The sequence below is a fragment of the Crocuta crocuta genome, unplaced genomic scaffold (genome assembly GCF_008692635.1).
Source record: "Crocuta crocuta isolate KB4526 unplaced genomic scaffold, BGI_CrCroc_1.0 scaffold327, whole genome shotgun sequence".
In the NCBI taxonomy this organism is placed as follows: Eukaryota; Metazoa; Chordata; class Mammalia; order Carnivora; family Hyaenidae; genus Crocuta; species Crocuta crocuta.
In genome coordinates, this window is record NW_027529176.1 from 303,271 (window position 1) to 325,248 (window position 21,978).

A 21,978-nucleotide genomic window follows, 5' to 3' on the forward strand; every position below is an offset into this window, starting at 1 on the left:
ATACATACCCGAAAACCGCTCCGGAAGGGCTTCACCTGTCCATACGTACACAAATATAAAACGCCAAAAATAAGTTCAGAATTTCTTTGTATTCCACCCGCCATGTGCACTCTGCTCAAAAACGTATAGACGGTGGATTAGTTCTTTCCGCTTGGCTGTGGTTATGATGTTCACTGAAATACAGTTGGGTTCATTTGTTTCCATTTGAGTCTTTTCCTGCTCCCTTTCTCTTCTTATTGATTTAATTTTGTTTTGTAAACACGTAGACCATTAACATGGTTCTAAAAGACAAAACTCTGTGGCAGGTACATTCGGAGGAGGACCCCTCCCTCCCAGACCTCTGTGCCCCCTGCACGCCTCTGGCCGGTGGTTTTTCTGGCTTAGCAGGTGTCGTCTGTGAGGCCCTCCCCCGGCCACGCTGTGCACGCACACTGCGCGTTCAGCGAGTTTAGTGTTGTGTGTCTTGGCAGCAGTTACAAGGGTGCCTTGTGCAAAGCCAGTAATTTGTGATTTTGTGTTGTTGTGATTTTGGAGGCATGTGCCTGTGTCTGCAGGTGGTCACTCCACGCTAGGGGCCACAGGGCCGTGGAAGTGCTGGCTGCCACGTGCCTCCGTGGGGCCCTGTGTGCCGTGCCCATCTGCCCACAGCCCCCTTTGGGTGGCACGGGGTGGGCGGTTTCTACCGGCCTCTGCACAGCTTGGGTTTTATGTCTCGTGCCAGGTGAAGTGGGATGTCTCCTTTTCCCATTTTTCTCTAATATCTTTGTGGAATTTTGTTTTTTTTGCTCAAATTCACATATAAAGGATAGGAGCTCTTTGTAATATATATTAAAATATTTAAGGGGCGCCTGGGTGGCTTAGTCGGTTAGGCGTCCGACTTTCGCTTAGGTCGTGATCTCACGGTTCGTGGGTTCGAGCCCCGCGTCGGGCTCTGTGCNCTTTCCCTTCAGTGCGGTTAGGGGAAAGACAGTTTTCTCATGGTGCTGGTATAGTTTTGTTCTTGCTTGTAGAGTTCGGGTCCAGCTGGAGCTCATTCTTGTGTTTTGTGAGGTATGGCCCCTGCCTTTTCCATTTACCAAAAGCCATGAGTTGCCCAGCACTGTTTAGTAAAGGCCCTACCTGCGATGTCTGTGCTCAGCTTCGTGAGGCGCCGCATCTGCTTCCACGTTCTGTGTGTCCTGACCTGACCGCGTTCTGACCCCTTGAGACCACGTCCACCCGCTCCCTCCAGGCCCACTCTCCTCGCAGCTGCCTTCCCGCGCCTCACGTACCTCCTGGGGCACAGTCAGCACCGGGCAGGGCACATAGCACCCAGCTCTTCCTCACACGGTGCCCGTTCCACTGGATCCCAAGGTCTCTTCTTGCACTCAGGGCCCTGAAGGCAGCATAGATGCCAGACCCTCCCTGCTCCAGCGCTGTGTGCCTGCTCCACCAGAATGTTCTTCGTGACTGGTGGCCGGCCTGTGGCTTCAGCATCCGTATCTGATACCCAGGGAAACTAGTCTCCTGAGCCTTCTTCCTCTGAGAATAATCTCTCGTCCTCTTTTGTTTTCTGTTGAATCATTTGTCTCAACCTTTCTGATTTCTTTTGGACTCTCGGTACGTGACTAGAATACACGCATGAAGTATTTTATCTCTGTGCTCACTTTTTCATCTTCTTTGGTTGGTTTTTGATGAACAGACATGTTAAACTCCAATGTAGTCCGTCTCACTGGCTTTTCTGGTGCCTTCATGTCTCTTCTGTCTGATTTCATAAACCCTTTCCTGACTGAGGTCTTCAAGCTCTTCTAGATGATGTAAGGTTCGAATTAGTGCACATCTAGCTGGACGGTTTTCTATGTGGATAATTGGCCTAGGTTGTGAATGTCACCTGTCTCTCAAGGGGACAGATCTGTGAGGGGCTTTCTTTTCCATCCATGAGTCTGCGCACCTGAGCACACTGCTTGCCTTGGCTTCCTGTTGGGCCTTCAGTGCCCCCTCTAGCCCTTTTCAAAGTGCTTTTGGCTGTTGGTAGAAATGATGGTCAGTCTGCCCCTACCCAGAAAAGATGTCCTGCTGGGAGTCTCACTAGCAGTGAGACTGTATCCAGACTATAGGCTAATCTGGGGGGAAATGCCGGCTGTGATGTCTCCCAGCCCCTGGCAGAGGCCCGTCCTTCACTTCCCCAGAAGGATCGAGGGCCCTGCTGGCCATGTGCCCGGGAGCCTGTTCTTGTGCTGTCTTGCTGCTGTGGCACCGTCTGTCACCCTCCCTTCCTCTCGTCCTGTCCCAAGCTCCTGATGCTCCTGAAGTCCCTGGTGCTCAGAGTGCCGGGCCTGCCAGGCACAGGGAGAAGGGCTCAGAGTTGATTTTCATTGGCCCAGTCACTTCTCCATTCCATGTGGGGTCTGATGGTGCACTGAGGAGTGAGAGGCAGCAGGCTCTGCTGTTGCTTTGGGGGAAGGACTGTGGTCATGGACAAGCACCCCAGGCTTGCACACCAGTCTCAGCGTGATGTTGGGTTGACCCGGCACCTCACCCTGTGGAGGCTCCCGGACAGTGTGAAAGGAGCTGCAGATGCCAGTGCCACTGGGTGGGCTCAGGAATGTGCATGTGCAAGTGTCCTGGGGCTCTGGGTCTTGCCTGGGCAGTTTGCTGGGGCGTCCCTTGAGCCAAGGCCTAGCGGGGAAGACTGTGTGAGGAAGGGCATGCATCTCCCTATGCCCATGGGACACAGGCGGCCAAAGAGACTCAGGCTGAAGCTGCAGGTCGGGAAGAATGGTTGGACGTCGTAGTGGGTCCAGCGGTATCTGCCTAGCGCCCAAGACGCCACGAGCAGAACAGACAAGGCCTGTGAGGTGTGGGGCCCTGTGCCGTTTCCCCTGAAATGCTTCATTGCCTGTTTTCAGTAAGTGTGAGCTTCCTGTTTCCTGGAACATAGAAGTGCTTGCCATGAGCAGAGCAGCACCTGGAAGCGGCAGGGCTGTGTGCTCACCGCCCTCCCCTTCCCGGGTGGTGCTGGTGACTCTGAGGTTCCGCGCGGGCAGCCCTCACTCCCTCTGGGAGGAGTCACCAGGCCCAGACCGCAGTTCAGGAATTGGGGCCACGACGCGGAGCAGAGCCCCTGGTCAGGCGATGCAGAGGGGTTTCCCTTCAGGTAGGGTTGTAGGGCAGGGGACGCAGCATCACCTGGCCCTGCTGCAGGAGGAAGGCAGATGCTCACGGGGCAGTGGAATGAGGGGCCGTGGGGATGAGCATGCTCAGCCACTTCTTGCTGGGGGACTTTGTGGGTGTTCCAGCACATCCCCTGGTTTTGCTCTTGGGACGATGTCTGCATTGATGGATTCACTTAGCAGTGAGAGTGGGTTCGGTGTCTGCCAGGGCCTGGAACATGGTGTCTGTGGCCACGCCGGCCACGGGTAGGAAGCAGTAGAATGACAAGGCCACAGCCGCACAAGAGGACGTTGTCCGACCACAGGGCGATGGGAGTTTGGGACCGAGTGTGGATGTGAGGTCCGAGGACGGGCGATGTCTCTGCTGGGCGCCGACAACCTGCAGAGGGTGGGAGAGGCCGACGTGAACAGGCGTGACGTCCCTGCAACCGTGGGCTGTGCGGGCAGGAAGGCAGCAGGGGCACTGAGGTGGGCAGGCACGCCTGTGTGGGTGGGGGGTGCTCAGGAAAGCCGATGGCCTGGAGGGGCCCCGGTGGAGGGGGCCCCGGGACCCCAGGCATTTGAGGGGCTGGTTGTGAGCAACCAGGGGCGGAGCACTTGCTAACATCCTGGTACCTGCTCAGGCCGTGGCCACGACTCACACTGGAGCCCAGAGGCCAGGCCTGCCCTGTCGGCCTCGGAGCTCGCCTGTCCAGGTAGTGCCAGCTCTGACCTGGGAAGTCTCCGCTCCCCCGCACCCCTGTCTCTGCTCTGCCTCCTGTGGGAAGTGACCTACCCTATAGCCCCTATTGCGACCTACTTAGCTCTCCTGAAGTGGCAGTAAAGTTAATTTACCTTCAAAGTGCACAGTGTTTTCAGTACATTCGAGAAGTTGTGCAACCATCACTGCTGTCTGTGTTTTTCCCACCCCACAGAGAAGCCCCTTTTCATTAACAGCTGCCCCCCGGCCCCCAGCCCTGGCAGCCGCTAATCTCCCATCTCCCTTTGGGGTTTTCTGCTCGACAGTTTAAATAAATGGCATCACACAACGGAGTCTTTTATGACTGGCTTTTTGTACTCAGAGGAACGTTGTTGAGGTCCCTCCACATGGGAGCAGGTTTGGGGGCGCGTCCTCCCGTGTAGATGCACCGCATGTCGATCTGTTTGTCAGGTGCTGGCTATTTGGGTTGTTTCCACTTTCTCTCTATTATGACTCACGCTGTTGTGGATGCATCTGTCCAGGTTTCTGTGTGGACATGTTTCTGTTGCTCTTGGGTCACGTGGTCACTCTGTGTCTAACTTTCTGAGGAGCCGCCAGACTCTGTCAGAGTGGATGCACCATTTGAAGTTCCCACCAGCAGTGTATGCAGGTCGCACTCGCTCTGTATCTCCTCGAATACTTGTTGTTATGGTTTTAGAAGGTTACCATAGCCGTTCTGTTGTGTGAGGTGGAGTCGCAAGTGGCTTGATCCGCCTTTCCTGACAGCTGCTGATGTTGAGCACCATTTTATGTGCTTGCTGGCCCTTTGTTTATCTTCTTTGGAGAAATGCCTATTGAGATTTTTTGCTGGTTTTTTAAATTGGTTATTTGTCTTGTAAGAGTTCTTTAGGCATTCTGGACACAAGTCCTTTATCAGATACATGATTTGTAATCCTGTGCAAATTCCCATTCTGTGGTTATCTTTTCACTTTCTTTTAAAAAAATTTTTTTTAACATTTATTTATTTTTGAGAGACAGAGACAGAGCATGAGTGGGGAAGCAGCAGAGAGAGGGGGAGACACAGAATCAGAAGCCGACTCCAGGCTCCGAGCTGTCAGCACAAAACTCACGAACCGTGAGATCATGACCTGAGCTGAAGTCAGATGCCTAACCGACTGAGCCACCCAGGTCCCCCTTTACTTTCTTAGTGGTATTGTTTGTAGCACAAAAGTTTTAAATTTTGATCAAGTACAGTTTATCTGTTTTTCTTTCGTTGCTCATGTTTTTAGTGTCAGGTCCAAGAACCCATGGCCAAATCCAGGGTCATGAAGATTTACTCCTATGTTTTCTTCCAAGATTTATAGGACTTATATTTATAAGATTCCAAGATTTATAAGGCTTTGGCTCTTACATTTAGGCCTTTGATCCATCTTGATTTAACTTCTGTATGTGGTGTGAGGTAGGGGTCCATCTTCCTCGTTTGCACATGTACTTGTTGCAGCCGTATTTGCTGAAAACACTCCTTTCCCCAGGGAGCGGGTCTGGCACTTGTAAGAATCTGGAGGGCAGAGAATGTGCTTAGTCACTGTTGTGTCCCTTTCATCTGGTAAATCGCCTGGCACATACCTGATGTTCCTCATTGTCGGTAAGTGAGCGTCTCTAAGAACTGGGCAGGCTGGAAGGGCCCTTCATGTTGACTTCGGTGCATCCTACACCCAGCACACTGAGGGGCGCAGGCCAGCCTGCAGCTCTTCTTCGCTGACTCACCTCAGATGCTGCCGCCCGTCCGTCCCCTGCAGTGTCGGGCTCCTTCTGGCAGCGAAGCCCACAGGGCCATTTGGAGCCCAGTTTGTCATCACATGCCTGGTGACTGAGCGTCCGTGCACTGAGCAGCCCCGCAGGCCGAGTGCTGGGCACAGACAGCACTTACCCCAGCAAGAAGGTGGTTTTCTGCAGGCTGCACAAAGCTCTCTCTCTCCAGCCTTCCCAGCAGGGGTCTGGGTGAGAGAGCTGAGCGCTGGCCCAGCCCCAGCTCTGCTGTGTCGTCTCCTGCCTCAGTGCAAGGATCCACCCCCTATCTGCATCCTCTGCCCTCTGCTCCCCACAGGTCTTGGTTCAATGCTCTACCAAGGGGTGACCAGAACATTCTTTTGAAAAAGCAGGGTCTACCCACGCACACACAGGAGAGCACCAAAAAGAGAACAGATGGTATTCTTTGTTTAGAGAGAGTTATAGCCATCAGGCTCACTAGAAAGTGTGTTTAAAGCAAAAATAAGAGTTGGTCTTTAGAGCTTAGAATGTCCAGGCGGTACTTTGGGAGCTTTTCTGCCAGAACATTTCTTTTGGGACTTTTGTCTGGACATTGTTCTGGTCAAATCCACCACTGTGAGACAGGATAGGAGAGCAGCACATCTGCGTGAGGGGGCAGGGCGCAGGGACCACCGTGGGGTGGCCGCCTGGGGGTCAAGGGTGCCGCATGGCCTCCCCGCAGGGAGCGCCGGTGCCCAGCACACTACTCTGCCCGCCTCCCGCAGCCTCTCACCCGCCTGGGGGCCCGTGCCCCATCCGTGTGGGCCTGCTCCTCCCCCCGGCTTCTCAGGCCCCCTTCCCTCTCATCTTGCTGTGTCTGAGCCCCTGGGGAGCACACCCCACCTGACTGTGGGTCCCGGCTCCTGCCTGGCCTTCCAGAAGTCTCCATCCTTGTTCCCTATGGATCAGCTTGAGTGAGATCACATCAGCCATTCTTATGTTTCTCTCTTCACTCGAGCAAGACCCATAGCTCCTGCTCTGGCTTCCAGGCCTCTGCCTCCAGGTGCCTCCTTGGGGGTCCCACCACTCTGTCCCTACGTCCTTTCCTGCCTTGGCTGGAGAGAGCTCTTGGTCAGTCAGCCTGTCTTCTTCGAAGCATTGGCAGGTCCCTTTCATGTTCTTTGGCCTGTATGCATTGGTGCCTCTGAGTACCGGGTGCCGTCCTTTGGTGTCCCAGTGTTTGCCAGGGAGGGGAGAGGAGGTGCCTGCGTAAGCAGCTCAGTGGCTGCTGCCTGTGGGAGCCTAGCCAGATCAGGAAGCCGAGAGGGGGAGGTGTGAGTTAGCTGGGAGTGCTTGTCATCCCTGGGATGGCTTGAGGTGCCGAGGTTTTCCCAGGTAGAACAACCCAATTCACAGGCTTAGAACGTTGTTCTGTCTTCAGTGAGGGGAATGGCCACTGGCAGTCAGCCAAGTAAGTGAAGGCGGTTGGGGCATGGGTGAGGGGTTGCGTGCGAGGTCAAGACCTGCCTTGAGGCAGGGAAGAGGGCCACCTCGCACATTCGTGTCGGGTTGAGGAGCAGGGTTGGTGTGGTCCCACTTGGTGCCGTGGGGCAGTTGGGGAAGCAGATTTCCACGTGAGCAGCACAGCAGTGGTTATGGGGGAGGATGGTCCTGGACAGGGCCGCCTGGGAGATGCTGAGGGGACGCCCCGTCTTCCACAGCCACTGGCCTTGAGGGGTGGCTGCACCCTGGATGGCACTGCCCGCAGGCCTGCTTTCTGTCCTCACACTTGTGGAACATTCTCTCCCAGCCTTTGTCCCTCATGCTGTCTTGTCCTCAGGACATACTGTTCTTCCTTCTACAGGGTGACTGGCGTGTGGTGGGTGAGGGTCACAGGCAACTACAGAGTCCCTCCTCTGAGAACAGCCCAGTTTGACTGCAGGCGGAGGGAGGGAGGAGGGGTGCGGCTTACAAAGAGTGGACGCCCCCCTGTGCTGGGCTCTTGGGATGTCCCCACGGAGGGCAGTGACCCCCAGAAAAGCAGCAGTTCCCTGAAGGGGGCACTCGGGGTTGTGTGGGCCTGTGGCACGGTCACCAGCCAGTCTCCTGGGTGTGTAGTTTGTTGATGGGAGCGTGGGATTGGATGAGGGGTGAACCATGTGCTCAGGGCGGGTGTCAAGGGGGAGCCACACCAAAGGGACCACTGCATGCTCTGGGTTCTCTGTGAGGCTGTTAAGGGGTGTCTGTGGAGAGGAGGGGACAGGCGGGTGAGGGGAGGCCTGGGAAGCAGGCTGAGCACTTTGCAGCATCCCGTGGACAGTGCAGTGAGGGCCAGGCTGGGCCTGTAGAGACGTCGCCCCGTGGTGCCAGGGACCCTCCAGTAGTGCTGAGCAGTCCTGGCGCAGGCGCGGAGAGGGAGCTCAGACGAGTCAGAGCCAGAGCATAAATATCCAGGGAAACAGAGCGTTGGGAGTGAGACTGGCAGGGAGAGGCCCATGGTGATGCCAGCACTGCAATTATCTGTCAGAGTAGCTGAGTGTGAAGAACGATGAGAAGCTTGCACGTGTGCGTGGAGAACGGAAGACCCTGAAGAACGACAATGGAGACTGGGGAAAGAACCAGAGGTTAAACACAGCTGAAGAGAGAACTGAGGAAGTAGAAAGAGGAGCCGAAGGAGTGACCTGGTGTGTGGCAGGCAAGGCGGGGAGGGGACGCGTGGGCTCCACGACGCATCGGACAGGTCCTGTGGGGGGTCCAGAGGGAGGCAGGGCATGTGCTCCAAAATGTGGAAATAGAGAGTTTTCCAGAACCATTTAAAGATGCCAACCCTCAGGTCCAGGAGTCCCCCAGGTCCTACCTCTCACTCATTAAAAGTGAACCTGCAGCTGGATGTGTCACGGGGGTTGTTTGTTCTGTTTATTTGCTGCATCGTTCACGTCTTCTACAGAGACACTTACATGACACGCAGATGCAAGAGGTCTCTTCACAAGTAATCTGTAGTAAATTGTTAGAGTCGAGAGGAAAATTTAGCAAGATTACTTATAAAAGTAATATACAGAGGCACCTGGGAGGCTCAGTGGGTTAAGCCTCGGACTCTTGATTTCAACTCAGGTCATGATCTCACGGTTCAGAAGTTTGAGCCCTGCATCAAGCTCTGCGCTGACAGTGCGGAGCCTGCTTGGGATTCTCTCTCTCCCTGCTCTCTCTGCCCCTATCGCGCTTGCTCTCTCTCTGACAACAAATAAACTTAAAAAAATTTTCTTTAAGTAATATACAAAATGTGTTTGTGCCCACCGTCAACAATCAGAAAATTATAAAGTTAACGATGCAGAAATTGACCGTGACCAGCAGGTAAGGGGGAGGAGTTAGCAGTATGGCTGGACACAGCTCAGGGGAGGGCGGATCAGGGTCCTCTGGACAGTTGGTGTGCACTCCTGGGACCCAGCATCAGGCTTCTGCAGCCCCTGCCCAGGGCTCATGGGGGAAGATGTGCACAGCAGGGTTGTCCCAGACAGCAAACAACCCAAATGTCAAAAACATGTGACCCAGGCACCTCGCTGGCTCAGTCGGTAGAACATGCTACTCTTGATCTCAGGGTCGTGAGTTTGAGCCCCACGTTGGGTGTAGAGATTACTTAAACAAACCAACAGACGAGTGTGAAAACACACGCACACAGACAGAGCTGTGTAACAGCTCCAGGCAGTGCAGCACCGTGCACTGTGAGCTTGGGTGGGCTGCCCCCAGATAGGCGGCATCAGTCAGTTTCAGTTGCAAGTGAAAGAAACAAAACACACACAAAATAGTTTTATTGCGTGAATGTGTGATTAAAAAATAGACACACCTCAGATAATTTGTTTAGGGTTATCTTCAAAGATGGTGGGACTTAAAAGCAAGGAAACAGTTGCCTTAAAACTCAGGACGGTGGTGTCCTCAGGTGAACAGCTGTGATGTGGCTATGTCTTGGATGCTGCCTCGTTTTATTTGTTGCTGAGTGATGGCTCCACCAGTGTCGAGTCATAATTGCTTGCTAAAATTATTTCTGTGTTCTATACATTTGTCTGTATATGTTATATGTCCCGATTTTATTTTTATTTTTTAAAAATTTATTTCTGAGAGAGAGAGACAGAGGCANCCCGATTTTATTTTTAAAAAGAATATGCCATTGACAATAGTGTGTATGTACAAAGTCTAGGGATAGACCTGACCAAAGATGTGCACACCCTTTAAAGAAGACCTGGATGAGTGGGTTCACAGTTTGTGTGGAAAGCGTGTCTAATCCTCCTGCCGTAGACCCAGCAGAGGTGCCAACAGGCTGGTTCTGGAGTTTGTGGGGAAGAACGAGGGCTGGGAATAGCCAAGACAGGCCTGAAGAGGAGGTGGGGACTTGGGAAGCGCAGATTGTCCACAGCTGTTGTGCTGAGGACCCCTGCGTGCTGGTCGGACTCACGCTGACCCGTAGAGTCATTAGTACACTCGGACACCGCTCCGTCGTGCAGGGAGGGGCTCCGCGTGCAGCAGATCATCACCAGAGCCTGGCCCTGCAGGCACCTTGCACTGACCGACCAGACTGCGAAAGGAAACGTCTGTGGTCTGTACGCTGCCCCCCCCCCGCCTGGTTGTTATAGCACCCTCCTTGGCCAAGACTATTTCAAAACAAAAAGTTAAAAATTTGCAAGTGAAGCTGGGTGCTCAGTAGTAGAGGCCCCATTGGCCTCCCTGGGAGGGGGGTGTGGTCTGTGAGCCCCATGGGGAGGGCCGCTGTGGAGGGAAGGGTGTGGTCCGTGTGGGTCCTGGGGGCTGCGGCATCAAAGGCACCCAGCCATCTAGTGGCGTCCCCCTTCCCTGGAACAACAGCCTCGGGTCACTCCCCCTCGTGCTGGGTGTGCTCTGCGTGTGGTCCTGGGACAGTGGGGCTCCACCCTGCGCCCAGGACAGCGCCACCACCCTCCAGCCGGCTGCTCCTTACCCTTCTGTCAAGACCGAACGGCCCGCACCGTGGCCTCACCACCTTCCCTTTGCTGTTCAAGTGCGGTCAGGTCAGGAGGGCTGTCTGCTCGCCCCTCCCCACCCTTTCTCTCACAAGCCCTGCTGCTCACACTTGGCCTGAACCAGCTGGCCCTTCTGTGGCGCCCCACGGGCTGGTCCTGCATCCGGCCCCGCAGTGCTCCCTTCTCTCTCTGCCCTCCCTCACCCCTGCGCCCCCCCAGCTCTCTGCCTCCTGCCCCTGAGGTGGCGACTTCCTTGTGTGCCCCCACAGCAGTGCCCTATCCCTTCCTCGAAGTCTGACTCCACACTGTGCTGTGCCAGGCGCCCACACCCAGGCGCTGGCCGAGACAGGGACCCAGGACCCATCCAGCCCTCCCCACCAGCTTCCAGAAGCATCTGCTGACCCCGAAAGAGGCCGCGGAGCCTCAGAGCTGCTGGGAGTGCAGAGTGAGTGATGGGGCTTGTGCTCCTCCTCCCAGCGTGGGGAGTCTGGTCCTGAGAGAATGAGCCCCGCTGTGTTTCCACCTGGAGGGTCCCAACTTCCCCAGCAGGGCTGAGGAATGACCCCATCACAGGGTTCTGGAGCAGCGGGAAGACCCACAGACATAAAACCCCACACGGCAGAGCGGCCTGTGGCATGTAAAGGGTTGTTAATTTGTGTGGAAACTTGGAAGCAGAGTAAAAATGTGCCAGATGTCAGCCAGACACACCCTGATAGCGCACATACGGGCTTTAAAATTGCCTTATTCATGGGGCGCCTGGGTGGCTCAGTTGAGTGAGTGTCCAACTCTTGATTTCAGCTCAGGTCATGATCTCAGGGTCATGGGATTGAGCCCTGTGTCAGATTCTGTGCTTAGCGTGGAGCCTGCTTGGGATTCTCTCTCTCCCTCTGCCTCTCTCCCCTGCTTGAGTTCACACACTCTCTCTCTTTCCAAAATAAAAAATAAAAATAAAATGTCCTTGTTCTGAATAGCTTCGGTTTGCATACATTGTTTTCCAAGTCCTCTTTTACATTTAAAACCTTAGCAGGATGAACGCTGTATCCCTGGGGTGGGGGGCCCTCTGGGGGCCCCTGGAGGACATGGCTCAAGACCATAGGATCACCTCCCAGCCGGGTCCACTATGGAGACAGTGGTGTCCACTCCTGCTGCAGATGGATGGGCAGTTGAGAGCAGCTTGTCCAGGTTCCCGTGAGGCCACCCGAGAGGCGCTTGGCACAGGAGCCCGCAGAGGGCTGGACCTTAGTGAGCATGTGGAAAACCAGGGCGTCAGTTTGGCTTGGTTTTCTTGTACGAGTGATAGGATTTCTTGTATTTGGGAGCCGGTGGATGTGAGAAAGGGTCTGACGCTGGGGTCAGGGTCTACTGCCACCGACAGCGGGGGACACCGCACACCTCCTGATGGACAGCCGCTTCTCCGCTCCAACCTCCCTGTCCTGGGCCAGGCTCAGGACCCCCCTGTCCGCCGAAGCCAGCGCTCCCGCTAACACTCCTCTTGCTCTCCCGCAGGCTGGAGTGGGTGGAGATCATCGAGCCGCGCACCCGAGAGCGCATGTATGCCAACCTGGTCACGGGCGAGTGCGTGTGGGACCCTCCCGCCGGCGTCCGCATCAAGCGCACCAGCGAGAACCAGTGGTGGGAACTGTTTGACCCCAACACTTCCCGCTTCTACTATTACAATGCCAGCACCCAGCGCACCGTGTGGCACCGGCCGCAGGACTGCGACATCATCCCTCTGGCCAAGCTGCAGACCCTGAAGCAGAACACCGAGTCACCCCGCGCCTCGGCGGAGAACAGCCCCGGGCGGGGCAGCAGCGTCAGCCGCGAGGGCAGCACCAGCTCCTCCCTGGAGCCCGAGCTGGATGCCGGCGAGAAGGTGCAGGAGCCTTCGGGGAGGGCCAGCCGGCAGGCCGCTTTCGGGGCTCTGAAGGAAGAAAGCAGCAGGTGAGGTGGGCTGGGTGGCCACCCCTCGAGTGATGGAAGGGGCCTGAACCTCATGCAAACAGCTGCCTGCGCCAGCCGCCACCCTTACCCTCAGAATGCCCTCGTATCCATTTGGCCAGAGCCTCTGTGGGGTGAGGAGGACCCAGGTCTGTGGGGTGAGGAGGACCCAGGTCTGTGGGGTGAGGAGGACCCAGGTCTGTGAGGTGAGGAGGACCCAGGTCTGTGAGGTGAGGAGGACCCAGGTGTGGGGGTGAGGAAAACCCAGGTCTGTGAGGTGAGGAGGACCCAGGTGTGTGGTGTGAATAGGACCCAGGTCTGTGGGGTAAATAGGACCCAGGTCTGTGGGGGGTGAAGAGGACCCAAGTGTGTGGGGTGAGGAGGACCCAGGCCTGTGGGGTGAGGAGGACCAGGTCTGTGGGGTGAGGAGGACCCAGGTCTGTGGGGTGAGGAGGACCCAGGTGTGTGGGGATGAAGAGGACCCAGGTCTGTGGGGTGAGGAGAACCCTAGTGTGTGGGTGAGGAAAACCCAGGTCTGTGAGGTGAGGAGGACCCAGGTGTGTGGTGTGAATAGGACCCAGGTCTGTGGGGTAAATAGGACCCAGGTCTGGGGGGGGTGAAGAGGACCCAGGTCTGTGGGGTGAGGAGGACCCAGGTCTGTGAGGTGAGGAGGACCCAGGTGTGTGGTGTGAATAGGACCCAGGTCTGTGGGGTAAATAGGACCCAGGTCTGGGGGGGGTGAAGAGGACCCAGGTCTGTGGGGTGAGGAGGACCCAGGCCTGTTCCCCTGCTGGCTGGCCTCTGGCGGGACATGGGTTGCAGGTCTTTCCCAGACCAGTTGTCAGGAGGCATCAGGCTGAGGGTCTTCTGGCTTATGACTGTGAGATTATTGGGTCTGTCCACTGTGGGAAGCATGAATGTAGCATTAGGACCCGGCAGAAGTGCTCTGTATCCCATGTGCCCCCGGACCCACACTCAGCAGGCACTGCTTCAGGCCCAGAACTTAGGGAGCCAAGTCCAGAAGGAGTGGCTGGTCAGAAAGGTGCTGGGACGGTGTGCACCCTGGTGACAATGAGGTGACAAACCAGGGAGAATGTAGGGATGCAGTACTGGCCTTGGAGGCCAGGCAGGGACAGGGTGGTAACAGTGGGGCGGGTAAGGCCAGAGGGGGGCAGGCTGACGTTCACTCAAGAACAGTGGAAACCACAAAGTGACCAGACCTGGTTTATGCACCAGGGGCCATGTTGCTCCTGTGGAAAGGGTGTCCCCGTCCCGAGGGTGGAAACAGGGCTGGCTGGCAGCCGTTGGCAGGAGCTGGATGCTCATTCCTTTGTGGCGCGGTCAGGTGGGTGTGCTAGCAGATTTGGGGTGCTTTTTGGGGCAGAACAGCTGGCTGTGGGGAAGCTGGATGGGGAAGGTGGGGGTCACATACGAGGGTCAGATCAGTGTGGATGATGGCGCTGGGGGCAGAAATTTCCTTCTTTCCGCCCAGGATTCTTCTAACAGGGTTAGGAATTAAATTGACAGAAGACAGATTAACAGGAGAAAAAATAAACAGTTTTATTTGGTGCACACAGAGGTCCAGTAATGAAATTGAGACCCCAAGAAATGACCAAGGCAGTAGTTTTTATACATTTTGGACCAAGAGACAATAAGTTTGTGAGGAATTGATAGGATAAAACCTTTGCAGGGCACCTGAGTGGCTCTGTCGGTTAAGCGTCTGACTCTTGATCTTGGCTCAGGTCATGATCTTACGGTCTGTGGGTTCAAGCTCTGCGTCGGGCTCTGTGCTGACAGCTCGTAGCCTGGAGCCTGCTTCAAAGATTCTGTGCCTCCCTTTCTCTCTGCCCCTCCCCTCCCCTGTCTCTCTCTCTCAGAATAAACAAACATTATAAAAATAGAAAAGAGATCTTTGGGAGCTTTACCGGTGAGGAATTCTAAGCAGGATGTGGGTTGAGGCAGTAGATTCATAAAAATGTTAACAAAGTCTCTTTCTCCAGCTGTCTCAGGTGGGAAGTCCCTACCTCTGGTGATAAGGGTGTCTTTTTACTTGTTAGCACAGGGAGGGCGTTTTTCATGTGGGAGGCTTACTTCCTGCTCTCAGGGGACAGAGGTGTGTCTGATGACCTTGTACCGGGGTTTCCCAAGTACTTTCAGTGCAAAAATAATAGTTTGCATCGTGGCACATTTTGAGGTGGCCTGCCCTGGGCCCCTGCATTGGACACACACCAGAGGTCAGAGGCCAGAGAGACAGTGGCTGGGTGGGCATGAGGAGGTTCAGAGGGGCTTTGGGGGGTTTTCCCCAGAAAGTGGCGCTTCCACTGGTGAGGTTGAGCCCCAGGCATGAGCACTGAGGAGAAAGCAGACGGCTGCAAGGGCTCTGCCTCTGGGTCCCTGTGAGGCCCACACTGTGTGCAAAGGCCTGAGTTCCCTCAGATCAAGGAGCTCCAACAGCTTCTGGGCTCATCAGATAAAGTCTCAGTTTTATGGGATTGTGGTGCTTTTGAAGTCTTTACCCTATTGGTTGCTGACTCATTTCTGTAATTAGGTAGACAGATTGGATTCTTTTTAGGATTCTGTTCACAAATGTGTCTGTCACTCACACTCGGGGCACCAGCTGGAGAAGCAGACCACCCTTCCCTGCCCTGCACCCTGCTGCCTGGGGGTGGGAGCATCCTTTCCAGGTGGCTTGGATGTTCTGTAGGGATGTGGGGTGACTGGGTCATGTGGGGCCGGGATTTCCACAAGAGACCCTCTTTGGATTTGGAGTAGAGCTGTGTTGAGTTTATGGGTCAGTGTGGGGGACGTGTGCATCTCTGTTCTTTGTCTTCTCCCATGTTAAGATGGTGTGTGTTACACTTCTCTCCACGAAGGACTTGCATATCCTTTATGGTTTATTTCCAGATTCTTTATCTATTTTATATTTCTTTTTATTTTTTATTTATTTGTTTTTTGAGATGTTTATTTATTTTTGAGAGAGAGTGAAAGTGGAGTAGGGACAGAGAGTGGGGGACAGAGGATCCAAAGTGGGCTCTGCGCTGACAGCATCGAGCCCAATGTGGGGCTCGAACTCTCAAACCACAAGATTGTGACCTGAGCCAAAGTCGGATGCTCAACTGCTGAGCTACCCAGGTGTCCCTAAAGTCCTGTCTTGGGGCACCTGGGTGGCTCAGTCAGTTGAGTGTCTGACCCTTGATTTTGGCTCAGGTCATGATCTCATGGTTTGTGAGATCAAGCCCCGTGTCAGGCTCTGTGCTGACAGCGTAGAGCCTGCTTGGGATTCTCTCTCTCTCTCTCTCTCTCTCTCTCTCTCTCTCCCTCTCTCTCTCTGCCCCTCATGTACACTCGCGTGTGCACTCATTCTCTCTCTCTTTCAAAATAAACAAACTTAAAAAATAAAAGTCTTCTCATCGTTCCTGGTACATACACATAGATTGTTATATATCAGTCTTATTTCTGGGCTCTTGCTGATCTAATACCAGGCCTGGCCTCGTCCCAGTGCCCAGGTTGCAGACCTGTCCCTGTGGTGCTGTGACACTGCCAGGCTGTGACACCGTCAGGCGCAGAAAGTCCACCTTCTGTTGTCAGGCTCTTTACTGTGAATAGATGTACCATTTTATCGAATATATTTGCTGAGACTGTTGATATCAGTGTTACAGGTTGAACTGTGTCTCCTTCCAAGAGATATGATGAAGTCTCAACCCCCAGGACCCCAGGACGGGCCCTTATTTGGAAATAGGGCTCTTAATATGTAGTTAGTGGAGTTGTGATGAGGTCACATTGGAGGAGGCGCCTTAATCAGGTAGGACCCGTGTCCTGTTGAGAACAGAGACACGAGGAGAATACCCTTGGCAATGGAGGCAGAGACAGATGGATGCGTCTGTCCCAGGATCCAAAACCCAGGATTGCCAGCACCAGCAAAACCCAGGAGCCGGAGAAAGGCCAGGAATAGTCCCTCAGAGCCTCTGGAAGGAAGCAGCCCTGTCCACAGCTGGAGCTTGGACTTTCAGCCTCCAGAACAGGGAGAGCACGACTTTCTGTTGTTTTAAGCTGCCGGTTAGCGGCGCTTTGTTACAGAGGCCCCGGGGCCCAGCCTCAGTCAGCATTTAATTCTAGGTTTCTTGCATTCCTAGAATACCCACCCGGTCCATGACATTTTCAAAATAGATTCAGATTGCTAACATTTTATTAAGGATTTTCTCCTGTGTTGATATGTAAAACTGGCCCATACTTTCCTTCTTGTGTGTTTGTCTGCAAGCATTTCCTCTGAAATGCTCCCAGGCTGTCTGGCAGCACACTTGCACACCACCTGGGCCTGTGGTGGTGTGCACACACTTGCACACCACCTGGGCCCATGATGGTGTGAAAACGCATTGCCTGGGCCTGTGGTGGTGTGGATACACTTTAAATGTGGTGTGAACACATTTAACTACTGACTCCCTGTCTTTAATATGTGCAGCAATATTCAGGTTTTTTGACATCTCGAATCCAATTTTGTAGTATTTCTTTTTTTTATTTTTGAGAGAGGGGGCACAAGTGAGCGAGGGGTCAGAGACAGACAGACAGACAGACACTATCTTGCAGGCTCCACACTGTCAGCACAGAGCCCAATGTGGGGCTTAAACTCATGAACCCTGAGATCATGACCTGAGCCAAAATCAAGAGTCAGACGCTTAACTGACAGAGCCACCTAGGTGTCCCCAATTGTAGATATTTTCTGATTTAAAAAAACGTTTTTAAGTAATCTCTACAACGAACATGAGACTCAATCTCATGACCCCAAGATTAGGAATCGCACACTTCACTGACTAAACCAGCCAGGTGCCCAGAATATTTTCTGATGTTAATTATGATTTCTTCCTTAACTTGTTCATAACTTAGAAGTGTCCTAATTTACAAAACTGTAGGGTTTTTTTTTTCATTCTTGTTCTTTGTTGCTAACTTAATTTCATTTTGGTCAGAAAGCATGATTTTTGTTTTTATTTTTGTTTTTGAGACTTGCTTTGTGGCTTAAATCCTGAATTTTTGTAAATTATTTTATGACTATTTCAATAATTTCTTTTCCATGTTTGTTAGGTCTGGGGTTCTATGGATGTTTGTTAGATCAAGTCTGTTGTTTGTGTTGTTGTTGTTTTTTTAAGTTTATTTATTTATTTTGAGGGATAGGGGCAGAGAGAGAGGGGAGAGAGAGAAAGAATCCCAAGCAGGCTCTGCACTGTCAGCACAGAGCCCGATGCAGGGCTTGAACCCACGAACCATGAGATCATGAGCTGAGCCGAAATCAAGAGTCAGCCGCTTAACCGACCAAGCCCCCTAGGCGCTCCAGATCAAATCTGTTGTATCAGTCAAGTTTCTTACTGATTTTTTTGTCTGCCTGATATATCACTTCTGAAGAGGTAGAGTCCCTGGATTGGTAGAATCCGTCTGTTTCTCCTTTTAATCTGTCCATCACTGCTTCCTCTGTGTTGAAGCTATGATTGGTTGCACGTGAATTGAGGACTGTTATGTTTTCCTGGGAATTATTCCTTTAGTTGTTATGTCATCACGTTTTTGCCTTGAGTTTGGCTTTATTTGATCCCAGTGTGGCACTCTGTTTCTGTTAGGTTGGTATCGGCCTCGTAACATAATTCCCCCAACTACAACCCTTTCCTTAGACTTTGAGTGTGTTTCTTGTAGACAATGTAGAGCTGTTGGGTTTACTTGTCTCCAGTTCTTTGACTCGACAACTGTCGTTGGTTTGCCATTCTGTTTACTTAGATCACTGACACAGCAAAAGGCTTCAGTGTGTCATCTTTGTGTCCTTGCAGGTACGTGCTCTTCACTGCTGCTGTCTCCTCCTCTGGTTGTCACATGCCACTCCCACGCTCTGCGCCTGGTGTGCGTCTTGCGGGTCCCATGTGCTCTTGTGATGTGTGGGCTGTAGGCTGGGTGCCTTCTTCCTGGGTACTGCTCTTCCAGCTGCTGATGACGCTGTGCCAGCACCTGCCCCTCCGCTGCCTGGGTGGGGGCCCTGGGGTCTGAGCAGCAAGGCCACCGGCGGCCCTGGCACCAGGCTTCAGTTGAGTGGGGGGAAGAGGGCGCGGGAGCGTCTTGCCAGCACTTTGATTTCTGTTTCTTCTTTGCATCTGATTCTTATTTCCTCTTCAGAAGTTTGTTGGCCTCTTGAGTTTTCTCTTACGTTTGTTGCTTCTATTTTTTTGCTCATTTTTCCACTGGAGTTGCTGGCTTACTTTCTGTGTTAGGTTGCAGGAGTTCCTACGCCCCTGATATCAATTCCTCATTACTATTAGATGCTTTGAGTATCCTGTCCTTTGTCACCTGACTGCTAACTGGTCCCTGTGTCTTTTCGATGCAGCCAAGTTTATTATTCTTTTGGCCTCGTGGTTTATGCTTCTAATGTTTTATTTAAAAAGTTCTTGGGGGCGCCTGGGTGGCTTCGTCGGTTAAGCATCCGACTTTCGCTTAGGTCGTGATCTCGCGGTTCGTGGGTTTGAGCCCCGCGTCAGGCTCTGTGCTGACTGCCAGCTCGGAGCCTGGAGCCTATTTCAGAGTCTGTATCTCCCTCTCTCTCTGACCCTCCCCTGCTCACGCTGTCTCTCTCTCTCTCTCTCTCTCTCCTAGAAAAAAAAAAAAACATTAAAAAAAATATTAAAAAAAAAAAAGTTCTTCCTTGGCCTAGATCCAAAGATATTCCCTTTCATGTCTTGCATTCTCCTTATAGTTTTATCTTCACATTGAGAGCTGACTCTGCCTGGAGCCACTTTCCTGAGGGGAGTTGGAGGGAATCACTTTTCATCTCCTAAACTGCCCAACTTTACCCCAGACAACACTCATGCCTGTGTCTGCTCGCATCAGTGCCCTGAGCCCTGGGTGGTGAGGAACCCCCTTCTCCTCTTGATCTTTAAGACTGCCTTAGCAGGGGGTGCCTGGCCAGCTCAGTCGGTTAAGCATCTGACTCTTGATTTCAGCTCAGGTCATGATCCCAGGGTAGCGGGACGGAGCCCCATGTCCGGCTCCATGTCTGACTCTGCGCGGAACGTGGAGACCACTTGATCTCTCTCCCTCCCCTGTTTGCACTCACGCATGCGCTTGCTCGCGCACACTCTCTCCCCTGCTCCCCTAAAAAAAATAAATAAGACTGTCTCAGCTGACCTTGTGCCTTCCTCCCATCACACAAATGCTACAGAAGATCCAAGGGGCCTTCTCACTGGGCCCGTTGACTTGCGTTCTGAGGAGCGCTGGCCCCTGACAGGTAGCTGGTCCCGTGTGTGCAGGGCTTGTCGAGAGATCTACGGTCTCTGGTTCCCAGCCGCGTACTTTCACTGCTGCTGAGTGAGTAGTTCCTAGGTTTGTGTCGCCTTGTGTTTGGCTGTTGCTATTACAGAGAAATATTAGGCTGCCTTTCTCTTTGTTTTTGCCTTTTACTAGGTTAAGTAGATTTGGTTTTATTTTCCCTCTTCTGTCATGTATCTTCTGATTCCATGGGACTTTTCTTCACTGATTGTACCTAAAATATTTGTGGGTGTGTGGGACTTCCCAGGGTTCTGCAGCCGGTGTCGGCCCTTGGCCACAAGGTTCCCAGCTCCAGATGGCCTTCTTCCTCTTTGGGTTAGCCGCTGTGTAGACTTGCCCGATTTATGTTTCCTTGCCTGTGGTTCCTTCCAACTCGTTCTTTAGACTATTTTTTTCTTTCTCCTCTGTAAGAATCTGTTAATGGTAAATTTGCTATCTTGGTTTTGTAGAAAATATACCACGTTTTTCCCTCATTTTTGAGAGTTAACTGAATCCATGCCTGTTAGCCAGGACATTGGCTCTGGCTCCTCTCCCCAAGGCTGGCCTCCTGCCCGAGACTGTTCTGGCTCATTACCAGCCACCACTTTGGTTCTGTGGTGAGGGTCCAGACAGTTTACACAGTGGAATGTCATCTACTAAAAATCTCCTTGTTTTGAGCCAGAAGCAGCTGTCACACAGCTCACAGAGGTATTGGCCTTCTGGGTACCACATCTGCACAAAAGAGCCACCCTTTCTGTGGTGGCTGTGCCACAGGACAGAAACTCACATGCACAACTTCAGTGCGCACACTTATGGACGCGCACACACGTGCTGTCACACGACACCCCGCATATAGCTGTCACGGTGCCTCAGTTTAGGGTGCAGATCAGACGGGGTGCAGTGGGACTGTGCTGCCTGTATTGGGTGCATTTTGGGAAGGGCTGCGAGGGCCTCTGGGTGCAGCAGAGCCCTGGGCCCGGAGCAGCCAGGTGTGACTCCGCCCTGTGGCCGCTGCCGCTGGGAGCCTGCGGGGCACTGGCTGCCCCTGAGTCTGGGAGGTGTAGTCTGCAGGCCCTGCCCCTGCCCCGCCCTGCCACCCCCTGCCCCCAGCTCTTCTCCCAGGGACCACCACGCTCAGCAGCTAGGCTGCCCGGGACCTGGCTATTATTAGGGGAATTTTGTTTTAGTCTCCAAGAGTGTGCAATTTATTTAACTTCTGTTATTTATGCTAATCATTATATTGTGTCCAAGGAATAGCATCTGAAATGTTTGCTTTCTAAGATTTATTGGGCTTTTGTGTTATATAAGTGATAATCCAATTTGGAAATATTCTGTGGACACTTGAAAACTAGCGTTCCCAGAGCGCCTCAGTGGCTCAGCTCTGTTGAGTGTCCAACTCCAGCTCAGGTCATGATCTCACAGTTTGAGCCCCACATCGGGCTCTGTGCTGACAGTGTGGAGCCTGTTGGGAATTCTGTCTCTTCTTCTCTGCCCCCCACTGCTTCTGTGCTCTGTCTCTCTCTCTCTCTCTCTCTGTCAAAATAAATAAATAAACTTAAAAATAAATAAATGTTAAAAGAAAAAAATAGTTTTCCTAGTTTGAGTATGAAATTCAATGCTCATTTATGCATTTTCACTGTATCAATGACTTATTCTTATTTTTTCATTTTGATGTCACAGGCTGGGCCTTGAGGCCCTGCAGGTGCCTTGCTCTGCCCGTGCGGTTTAGCTCTCTGTGTTTCTGCCCTGTGTTAACTGGTGTGTCGGATTTAATCATGTTACATCATCTTCAACATTGAATATGCCTTCTGTCATCAAAAAAGGACTTCTGGGTGCGGGGGTGGGGTTCCTGGTGGCTCACTCAGTTGAGCGTCTGACTCGCAGTTTTGGCTCAGGTCAAATCCCAGGTTCATGGGTTCAAGAGCGTCCTGTGCCCGGCTCTGAGCTGAATGTGGAGCCTGCTTGAGATTCTCTCTCTCCCTCTGCCCTTCTTCCCCACTCACACTCTCTCTCTCAAATAAAAAATGACTTTCCTTCATGGAATCCCCTTCATATGATGCTCTGGTGTTGCCCTAAATCCTTTCTGTTTACTTGTTTGTGATTGTAGTTTTGCCATTTTTTGTTTTTTTTGTTTTCAGCATCCCAGCTAGCTTTGATTAGGACTCTCCAGAACATCATAGTGTGGATTTTATTATTTGGT

The 21,978-nt window shown here is 52.9% G+C and overlaps 1 protein-coding gene across 2 annotated transcripts in view; it reads left to right on the forward strand.

Moving 5' to 3' along the window:
• The window catches only part of ARHGAP39 (Rho GTPase activating protein 39), a 61,610-nt gene that overhangs the window by 1,373 nt on the left and 38,259 nt on the right, over positions 1–21,978 (forward strand). For both annotated transcript variants that reach the window (XM_077758182.1, XM_077758183.1), the window contains exon 2: positions 12,075–12,509. In XM_077758182.1, the coding sequence (XP_077614308.1) occupies positions 12,075–12,509 (435 nt within the window). The remainder of the gene's footprint in view (positions 1–12,074; positions 12,510–21,978) is intronic.